Source organism: Platalea leucorodia, assembly GCF_965183815.1.
Source record: "Platalea leucorodia genome assembly, chromosome: 1".
In the NCBI taxonomy this organism is placed as follows: Eukaryota; Metazoa; Chordata; class Aves; order Pelecaniformes; family Threskiornithidae; genus Platalea; species Platalea leucorodia.
In genome coordinates, this window is record NC_138823.1 from 47,050 (window position 1) to 58,525 (window position 11,476).

The window sequence follows — 11,476 nt, forward strand, 5'->3', positions numbered from 1 at the left end:
AGCAGCAGGTCCTTGGAACCAACTGGAACTGGCTCCGTCCAACATGGGGCCAGCATCTGGCGTCTTCCCACAAAAGCCAACCCTGCAGCCCCCCAGCTACCAAAAGCTTGCCACTTAAACCCAATACAAGGGTGCTCTAATTTGTCAGGAAACCACCTACAAATCAGTAAAATCTGAAGCTGTAAAATTGAAATTAGAAACGAAAAATTTCACTTTCACACATTTTTATGTGAAACGATTAACCACTGCAAAAAAACAACCAAAGGAAGTAGTGTATTCTCCATTATTATTGTATTCAAGTTTAGATGCCTTTCTAGAAAGTTGTACTTTAGTCACAAATAGCCAGGTTAGATGAATGAGTGAACCAGTGAAATTCCATGCCTTATGCCATAGAGATGCCAAGTTTATACTGTTATACACCTAGAGAAACAAAATTTCTCATGTATGAGGATAAGCTCATTTTCCCTAAAAAATGCAGGAAGTGCCTCCCAAACTATTCATTTCCTTTCCAAAACAACAAACCCCTCCATAAATAAGGACTGCATTTGCAAAAATCCTTTCTAGCATCTGCCTTTCGAATGTCACAAACATTCCCATATATACACAGCCCTTTCTAACTTTGTGGGACCTGGGACTGCTTGCCAACCTGTTGGAAAGAAAACCCAAATGTATGGATCAGAAATGCTTAAGTAGATACTGGCACCTAATTCCCAAGAAGGACCATGTCTTAAGTCATACTTTTTTCTTCAGCACATCCTAATAGCTAGCTGAGGCTGTTTCCCTATTAATATAGTGGCCACTATAAATCATATTCTTATAAGCCAAACTGCCTTTGTGTTTCTGCTTAACTGACGCCAATAGGTAACAAAGGATGTCACAGTCAGGCCTCACAACCAAGCTGGGAACTGAAATGGCTCTGAGAATCTCGCTGCAGAGGTCCTCTTGTGACTTCGCATGTTTCATCACCATGGACACACAGAGCTTACAAACACTAGCATTCTTCAGAGATCAGTTTGGCTATCAGCAAATGCTGTCCAGTAAACCAGGAACAGCAAGCCAGAAGAAGCTATTTGGAAAATCTGTGAAGATGACAGGAGCAGGAAAGGTCAGTGCTTTTTAAAAAACAACACATTTTGTATAATACCAACTTCAGCAAGGCCTGTTTTTTCCATGCAGATTTAGTCATTTCTCTAACATTCATACAGCTCTACAGTTGCCTTTTCCCCAAAACTACACAATTAGTATTAACTCAGTTCTACTACTTGTCCGCTGTGACACCCTTCTAGCTCTTCAAGTTTGTTTGCCAAAACAGAACTGTACTGATTTCTATACAGATTCTTACGTCTCCCTATACTCACTCTACTGCTGATGCAGCTGCCACATTCCCAGCTTGGAACTTGTTCTGATATTACTATGGCAGGCGATTTTAGTATATTTATTCTATTTTGTTCACCTATCTACTTGAATTTTGCATATTTTCTTTAAAAAGGGCCACCAGTTGTATTAGGATACAGTAACTTTTAGTTACAAATGTCCATTAAAATCATTAGACTTATTAGACTTCTCTCTAGTTCTAAATCCTTGATTGCATTGTTCCTCTTTTGAATAAGTAGTTTAGAAATTCAGCACACAAAGTACTATTCAATCCTTTATTTCCAATTATGTCTGCAAGAATCATTAATACTGATGCATTTTCCTTCCTTTAGTATCTGTTGTGGACTTAACTGTGCCTCTTAAATTGCAGGTATCTCAGCAGTTTTAAAACATAATGTTGCATGTTAAAAAAACCTGAATCCCCTCCTGAAATGAATGCTTAAAAAAAAAATTAGCAAATTCTTAATGTAGGATTGTAGGCATAGTGCTCACACTGTCTGAATATATATTCAAATAATTATATTACCACTTACTGTTATTTCAACAATTCCCTGCCTCAATCAAATCACAAAAATTAAGTCTAATTACTAGACATCCCTTTTCTATGATGTATTATCTTTTAATAACTTGATAAATACAGAAGATGGATTTTTAAAAGCGCTATATAGGGCATTAACCATTATTCCATCACCTTCACTTGGTATCTCACAAATGTTACAAAACATGTCTTCTAACTTATTTCTCAAATTCAGGAAGTGTTTAGCTATACTTACCAATGTGAACCTGTGCCACACAGACAACGACCAACAAAAACAATATTCTGAACCTAAAGGAAAAAAGCATGGATTTCAGACATGTACAGCTTCTATCTTGTTGCAGTGCTTCATCATTCATTATTTAGTAATGTTTGACCTCCTGGAAAACAATCCTGTGCTCTAAAGGTGCATCTTACTGTGGCCAATTTTACTAGCAACTTGGTAAGTCTTACCATTATTTGCACTACACATGTGTTTCTTCACCCTAGGCTCTTATCTGGGATGTTGTTCTCTTGCCATGGAAACCTGGGTGTACCTCTAAGAGTAAGCACAGAGGTCCTATCCTAATGTATATAGTACCCATTCCAGAGCTGGCTCTTCCCACCACCTGCAGCCCCAACCTATCTGATTGGTCAAAGTTATCTCACCGAGTCTTTTGCACCCCATTCAACGTCACCCTCATAATTTCCTGCAGAACAGATAGCTCTGGCACACTACAAATTAGCTTCTATCTTTTGGCTGCTATGATGCACATACGAGACAAGGATCCGGGGCATGACTACCATCCTTTCACAGAATCACAGATGGTTGAGGTTGGAAGGGACCTCTGGAGGTCATCTGGTCCAAACACCCTGCCCAAGCAGGGCCACCTAGAACAGGTTGTCCATGATTATGTCCAGACAGCTTCTGAATATCTCCAAGATGTTTCAATATCTTTATTCTTGCTCTCTGGGGCCACTGAAGTTTCCCAGGATCCAGCAGGAGTATCCCTTCCATAAATGTTCAGTTTTCAGATGTAAAATAAGTGGAGGTTTATATATGATACTGTGGGGGTGGGGGGTGCCTTTGCTACTGAGTTCACTTCCCTCCTTCCTCTCACAGTTTACAGCTGTTTATCAGATCAGGCAACTCCTAAGGGGATGCATAATGCTGGGGAGGGAGGAAGACAGGATAACTGGAAAAGGGTAACTACCCATGTGCACTGACAGTAGCACCCACTCAGCACTAGTGAGGCCACACTTGTAGTGTGTCAAGTTCTGGGCTCCCCAGTACAAGACAGACATGTAGCTACTGGAAAGAGTCCAATGAAGGGCCACAAAGACAATTAAGGGACTGGAGCATCTCTCATCTAAGGAAAGGCTGAGAGACCTGGGACTATTTGTCCTGGGAAAGAGAAGGCAAGGGGAGACCTTATTAACGTATATCGATACCTGAAGGGAAGGTGCAAAGAAGACAGAGCCAGGCTCTTTTCATAGAATTATAGAATTGTTTAGTTTCGAAAAGACCTTTAACATCATCAACTGTTATCCTAGCACTGCCAAGTCTACCACTAAACCATGTCCCTAAGCACCATGTCTACCTGTCTTTTAAATACCTCCAGGGATGGGGACTCAACCACTTCTCTGGGCAGCCTGTGCCAGTGCCTGACTACTCTTTCAGTGAAGAAGTTTTTCCTAATATTCAACCTAAACCTCCCCTGGCGCAGCTTGACCCCATTTCCCCTCTCGTCCTATCGCTTGTTACTTGGGAGAAGAGATCGATCCCTACCTGGCTACAACCTCCTTTCAGGCTGTTGTAGAGAGTGATAAGGTCTCCCCTTAGCCTCATTTTCTCCAGACTAAACAACTCCAGTTCCCTCAGCCACTCCTCATATGACTTGTGCTCTAGACCCTTCACCAGCTTCGTTGCTCTTCTCTGGACAGGCTCCAGCAAATGATGGTCTCCTTGCCAGGAGGAGGCATGCACTCGTGGAGGATCTGTGTTGCCAAAAGAGCTGCAGGAGGAGGTCAGCAGATTGCAGCATCAGAGATAACAAGAAAGAGATTGACTGGATCTTCCAAGACCCTGAAGCTTTAAGAGCCCAAATCCCCAACTGTACTGTGTCTGAGGTTATCTGGTTGGGAAATGGAGACTCCCATGATGACAAGGCAGGAATCCTGTGTCTTCCAGCAGCAAGAGGCAGGTGCCTGCTCCACCTGCAGTTCTGCAATTACAGAACAGGTTGAGTGCTGTGGAAGCAGACAAGGGTCTGGGAACTCTCTCCCATGAGGCATCTGAGCTGGCTCAGCCTGAGCCACACAGCAGCACCAGGAGGAAGCAGCAAGTGATTGTAGTGGGAAGAGGCTCCCTCCTGCAGGGGACAGAGGCCCTCATCTGCCTACCTGACCTGCTGTCCAGGGAGGTTTGCTGCTCTTTGGGAGCTCAGTTTCAGGATATTGTGGAGATGCTGCCAAATCTTGTCTATCTCCCAGACTATTACGCCCTGCTGCTTTTCCACATGGGCAACAATGATATCATCAGGTGAGACCTGGAGCCTATCAAGCAAGACTACATGGCTCTGGGGCAAGGGTCAAGAGGATGGGGGGGCACGTGGTTTTCTCTTCTATCTATCTTGCTGGTGAGGGGGAAAGGCTTGAGTAGAAGTGGACTTATCCTGTGGGCCAACATCTGGTTGTGCAGCCGATGTCAAGAACAGGGGAATGTTTTTTATGACAGTCTTCAAAGAGGATCCTCTTTGAAGATCAAGAACAGATAGGAAGAGACAGGATATACAATAAAAAGCGGGCAAAAGCATCTTTGCCAACGGACTGGTAGCAGTCTGTTCTCCTCTGCTGATGAGAACTTTAAACTAGGAACAAAGCAGGAAAGATGATGAACAACAATCAAATGAGGAAGTGGTGGACTAAGTCTGCAAGCAAAACGTGCAGGGTGACATGGGCAGGAGAGACCTTGTAGTCAACAATGCAGTGCTGAAGGGGGAACCACCTCAATCATATGGACATAAATAAGGGAGTACTTACAGGACAGTGTGATAGAGGAAGCTCTCTCACCTTTTCTAGGAAATCAGTACCGATGGGTAGCTCTCTGAAGTGCCTGTACATTACTGCATGGAGCATGGGGAACAAATAAGAAATTAAAGAGCATGTGCGCATCTGCAGATGTAAATCTCATTGATATTTGGTGAGAGAGAGATGGTGGGTTAGCTTACAAGATCAGAGTGCTGCTATGGATGGATACAGGCTCCAGGAGGGGGAAGTGCCCTTTATGTGAGAGAGCAGCAGGAATGCATGGAGGTCTGCCCTCAGACAGGTGATGAGTCAGTTGAGAGTTTATGGGTTAGGATTGCAGGGCAGACCAATGTGGGTAATCTTGTGGTGGGTGTCTTCACAGACTGCCTGATTAGGAGTAAGTAGAGAGGTTTCTGGAGTGCACTGATGATAAATTCCTGGCATAGGTGATCAAGGAGCTCATGAGGAGAGACACTCTCCTGGACCTGACACTTACAAACAAGAAAGTACTGGTTTGGGATGTGAAAGCTGGGGATAGCCTCAGCTGCAGTAACAACAAGATGATGGAGTTCAGGATCCTGAGAAAAGGGAACAATGCAAATAGTAGGATCACAATCCTGGACTTCAGGAGAGTAGAGTTTGAGCTATTCAGGGATCTGCTTGGAAGAATCACATAGGAGATGGTCCTGGAGAGCTGGTTGGTTTTCAAGGAGCACCTCCTCCAGTCTCAAGAATGGTCCATCCCAATAAGCAGGAAGTCAAATAGGGATGGTAGAAGGCCTACACCAAAGACCAAGATGCTCCTTACAAAACTCAAATATAAAAATGAAGCATACAAGAGGTGGAAGCAGGATCACGCAGCCCAGGAGGAATACAAAGACACTGTCGGGGTGTGCAGGAATGGTGTAAGGAAACCAAAGCCCATCTGAATTGAATATGGCAAGGGATGTGAATGGCAACAAGAACAGCTTCTACAGGTATATCACCAGCAAAAAGATGACCAGGGAAACATGGCTTCTTAGCTGAAAGGGGCACGAGACCTAGTGAGAAAGGATGCCAAAAAGGCTGAGCTGCTCAGTGCATTCTTTGCATTGGTCTTTACTGGTAAGACTGACCTTCCAGAATCCAAGGTCCCTGAGGCCAGGGAGAAAGTCTGGAGCAAGGAAGACTTGCCCTCAGTGGAGAAGGATCAGGTTAGGGAACATTTAAACAAAATGGACATACACAATTCTATTGGACCCGATAGGATGAACAGGATGAAAGAGAAAACTTTTTTAATGTGAGGGTGGTCAAACACTCAGAAGGAACAGGTTGCCCAGGGGGGTTGTGGAGTCTCCATCCTTGGAGATATTCAAAACCTGACGGGACACAGTCTTAAGCAACCTGCTCTGGTTAACTCTGCTTTGAGCAAGGGGCTGGACTAGACAATCCCCTGAGGTCCCTTCCGGCCTCAACTATTTGGTCATTCTGTGAATCTGTCCTATCAGTGGTGAATGAATAACATAGACTGAGTGGGATGTATCAGACCAGAATTCTTATGCGCATAGTGTGAAGTGGTGTCCATTTGTACGCAATGCAGACGATCAGAAGCAGGATACATGCTAGAAAGGCATTTGCAGTCAAGGACAAAAGAATGTGGCATAGTGCTTCCACTGCAAACCACTCCTGCTACCCCCCAGTACGGACATGATTTGCCCACCCAAAATGTCCCTGAAACCTTGAGACTTTAAAAATAAAACCAGGTCATTATATCCAACCTGCTATGCAATGCTTTTTCACATACCTACCACAGGCAATAAATACATAGTCTACTGCAGAAACACAAATAGATTATCTATGATAATATTGTGCTTTGCAATCATTTGACCAGTATAAATAGGAAATGACACAGGCAGAAAGAGAAGCCTGTCATTCTGCCTTAATTAAAATGTCTTTATTAAAGGACTGTTATCTTCTCAGCAAGAGAGGACCCAGACAGAACAACTCCTAATAGCACAGAAAACCAAGGCATCAGCTTGAATACCGATGTACTCTGATAGACCTGTAACATCTTTCCCATAATAGAGTAAAACATTTTGCCTTAATTAAGCCAAAACACTAAAGCAAATTTCAGGTTACTCACCTATAACAAAACGAAAATAGAACACATAAAGCATCCCAGATGAATAATTTCCAAATGAATAATCCAGCATGATCTCAACAGATGCTGAATTGATGTTCAGCCCATAATGTTCTGTACCTATCTCCCACCCACCACCTCTGAGGGAATAATCAAGTCCTAGGCAACTGGGAAGACTGCATGGCACATTCAATATTCCATCAAAATCCATGGCACACATTCCATGGCTGGATCTGGGAGGATGTTTCCTTAGCCATTATCCCCTTTATGGTCATTCTTTCATTCTCTCTGTATTCATAAATATGTAGTTATCTGTGTCATATCTCAAATGACATTAGAGTTAAGATGATGTCCAAGAAGATATCAGTTTATGTTACCTCAGGCAGGGCAAGGATAAGAACATGGTGACTCTCCAAAGTGAGTAAATACCTTGATTGATCATTGAAGCCCTAGGTTAAAACTGGTTGCAATACTTCCTTTTCTGCTCTCATTTTGTAAGACAATACTGACTTAACTTTCTAAATCCAGGAAAAGGATGCAGCTGTCTCTTCAAATACAAACACAGGAATCTAACTTCGATGGAGGAACAGTGCTTAATCTGTACTACTGTCCATAACATTTTCTACAGGTAGCTTCCAGTCCAGCATGATGACTTAGCAGTTGTATTTTAGAATTCGCTTTATGATTTTTCAAGTTTCAGGCATGACTCTATTAACACTTCAGTACTTACTTGCTGCTGAAGTTTTATGGACAAGATCTACTGCCTAGAGAAAGACAGTACACAATGTACAGCCGTAATAATTCACCAGTGGAATTTGACTTTGTACTCCAAACTACAGAAGTAACACAACATTATATGACAAAAAAGAAATCTTAAAAAGATGTGTATTTTTTGATTAGCAGAACTACTTCTCAGTTAACTAGGAATGTAAAAATGCAAATACACATATGTGGACGTGTGCTTCAACTCAAGACATAGGCCAGACATGAAAAATTTTAGGTCAAACATTTTAGCTGCCAGAATGTAAGAACATAAGAGGGCATGACTGGGGAAAAAAGCAATGGTCCTACATGTGGCATAAATGCTCACTTAGAATTTGTAATTTTTCATTCTGTTACAGTTTGCCAGAGTTTGATAGCCCCAGTGTGGAATATGGCATCCAAGACAAAGCAGATGAAACAAGACATCATGCGTGCTGGGATAAATAAGCAAGGAGTAAGAACCAAGAATGGAGATATATCCAAAGGAGTAAGTGACATGGAAATACTTGTCAAAGAGAGGAAATCATACTTGCAGAAGGAATACAAGATTCTCACTGAACATATGAACGCATACATGGGAAGAATGGAGCATTTCCTGCAGGAAAATAAATTCCTAGAAAAGGAAGCCCAACGGAATCAGGAAGAGAGCAACGCTTACCTCTCTTACATAACAAAACACAGCCAGAAGTGCCAGAGTCTGATAATAACATTAAATGACCAGAATCAGACTGATCTGTCTCAAGTCTCGATGCAGAAAGAGAAGCTAATCTCACAGTATACAGAAAAAGAGAAGGAGGTAAGGAGCTCTCTGATAAACATGGAGACAAAGTACTCTCTTATGAACAAGGAGGTTGAAGACCTGCAGCCTTTCAAAGATCGATCTGTTCAGCTGGAACAGATGAAAAAGATTAAAGAGCTGGAGAAGGAATTGTTGGTCACAAAGATACAGCATTCAGATGAAATGCACAAAATCAAGAGCAGATTTCTGCAGGCCAAGGCTGACTGTGAGATGGACTTTCATCAGAAGATCCAGGTTCTCACCAAGAGAGCAGAAGAAGTAGCGATACAATCTCTAATTCAGCATATCAAACAAGTAAAAGCAGAGAACTGGCATCTGCGCCAGGAATTGCTCAGACTCATCCAATACTCAAAAATCCTTAAAGAAACCAAAGTTCAACTGAGAGAACAGCAGCAGCAGCTTCTTCGGGAGAACCAATACACTCAGGACATGGCGCACATGCGCCACTGGTTACACCAGCATAAGACACACAATGCAACTGGCGAAACCCACAGCTCTCACAGCCCATTCAGATGTGTCCATTAACCTAAAAAAAAACCACTTCTCCACTCCTCACTCATGCCAATATATCAGTAGACATAGCTGGACCATCAGCTGTTGCCGCTATTAGTTAGGTAACAGAGCATACAGAAGTACACGTTCTGTGGGTGAATGAAAGGATTGATTTACATAGCTCATGCTCAGCATGCAATCCAGACAACAGATCTTAAAAGTAACCTCAGCTTTAACTTTCATGACATCTGTATTAAGACATTTGAAACTGCAATCCCTTCACATCCCAAAATAAACAATGACATTTGCTTTTTGAGATCAGACTTTGATGTTTCATTAATTAGAATTTTCTATGGGCAAATTATATTCTTAGACATAGTGAGCCAATCTCTAGTTACTTTTCACTGCAAACTACATCTACTGATACCATAGTATGAAACAATGTAGGCCAGCTCTTACTTTCAGCATTCATTTTCCCAAGTCTTCTACATGGCAAAGACTTTATTTTACCTTCTGCTAGTCTCCAAAGGAGAGAAAATAAATATGCAAGCAACCAAATCCTTTAAACAATACAAGCAGTTAAGCTATTTGACCCTTGATCATAACTATCAATAAAATATATTCACTGAATATATTAATATTGATTTTAACTTTCTTCTCATTCTTTTCTTGCTTTAGTGTTTCACTTGAGAAGCAAGAGGTAGAGTTGTTTCTAACAGACTGCAGCCACATTCACTTTCCAAGTTGAACACTTCTGGATTTCAACTACCTCATCAACAATGACACCAGAGGTCACCCTTACTCTAAGTTTTAACATTCACACAGGGATATTTTATACAGAAGCAGACCGTTGTTGAGATTGGAAGAGATCTCAAAGGAGGGTCAACCAGAGCAGGGCCACTTTCAGTGGCTTTTGAGTATCTCCAAGGACAGAGACTCCACAGCCTCTCTGTGCAGGCTGTTCCAGTGTTTGACCACACTCACAGTAAAAAAAAAGTTTTTTCTTATATTTAAATGGAATTTCAATTCCATTACAAATTTCAAATTCAGACCAGTCTGGCTCTGTCTTCCCCCCTGCTCCACCTGATATTTAAGCACAGTAGTAAGATCCCTGAGCTTTCTCCAGGCTAAACAATCCCAGCTCTCAGCCTCTTCCTGTATCACAGATGCTCCAAGCCTCAATCATCTTTGTGGCCCTTTGCTGGACACAATCCTTTATGTCCATGTCTGCCTTATACTGGGGAGCCCAGAACCATACAAGATACTCTAGGTGTGGTCTCTCAGTGCTGAGTAAAAGGGAAGGATCGCCTCCCTCAAACAGCTAGCAACGCTCTTCCTAGTGCAGCCCAGGATGATGTTCACCACCCTGCCTGCAAGAGTACATTTGCTGGCTCATGGTCAACCTGGTGCGCACCAGGACCTCTAGGTCCTTTCCTGCCAAGCTCTCTTCTAGCCCGATAGCTGCCAGTCTGTACTGCTGCATGGTATTATTCCTGCCCAGGTGCAGGACCTGGCATTTTCCAGTGATGAAGTTCACAACATTCCTGTTGGCCCATTTCGCCAGCCTGACAGGGTCCCTCTGAATAGTAGCACAACCATCTGCTCTATCAACCACTCCTCCCTGTTTTTTATCATCTGCAAATTGCTGAGGCTGCACTCCAGCCCACCATCCAGCTAATTAATGAAGAAGCTAAACAGTACTGGCACCTGTACTGACCCCTTGGGTACACCACTAGTGACTGACCACCAGCTGGACTTCACATCACTGATGACAAACCTTTGGTTCCAGCAGTTCAGCAAGTTTTCAGTCTGTCTAACCATGCATTTAACTAGTCTGTACTTACTCAGTCTGTCAACAAGGATGGTATGGGAATCTGTCTGCCACAACGTGCTGCTAGCAAGATTTGCATCGTAGGCATTAGCAATAACAGTTGTTAGATTTTGAAAAAGTAAGAAAATTTTTTACAGTGCATTTGAATGGTAGCAGGCGCTGAGAGCAATGTCTGACATCCCCCGCTGACGCTAGTGCACTTCTTTATCAGACGAAGGCACAGGATGCGCTACGCTGGAGAAGTTTTACACTTTGTCTGCGCCATTCCCCCGCCGCATCCCTGGAAGCGGAGAGAGGCACCGCGGTCACAGCCCGCCACCGCCCGAGGGAAGTCATCCGGCAGCCGCCCACTCAGCCAGCAAGCACGGCCGAGCCCACGGCAGCAGCTCCGGCCGCGCAGCAGAGCGCCCGGCGGGGAAGGAAAGAAGGCAAGAAGGCAGGCAGGCAGGCAGGCAGGCAGGCAGGCAGAAAGGGCCGCGCCGCGCCCCAGACCCCGCAAACAGCTCCACGGCACCAACGGCCGCCACACGCGGTACGCCTTGCGGTACGCCTAGC

General features: G+C 43.4%; 1 protein-coding gene across 1 annotated transcript; it reads left to right on the forward strand.

Annotated features, from left to right (window-relative positions):
• Positions 1–8,190: 8,190 nt before the first annotated feature.
• CCDC166 (coiled-coil domain containing 166) lies at positions 8,191–9,123 on the forward strand (the record flags this gene model as incomplete). Its single annotated transcript, XM_082315475.1, has 1 exon — positions 8,191–9,123. The coding sequence occupies one exon, from the start codon at positions 8,191–8,193 to the stop codon at positions 9,121–9,123; it is 933 nt and encodes a 310-aa protein (XP_082171601.1).
• Positions 9,124–11,476: the final 2,353 nt, after the last annotated feature.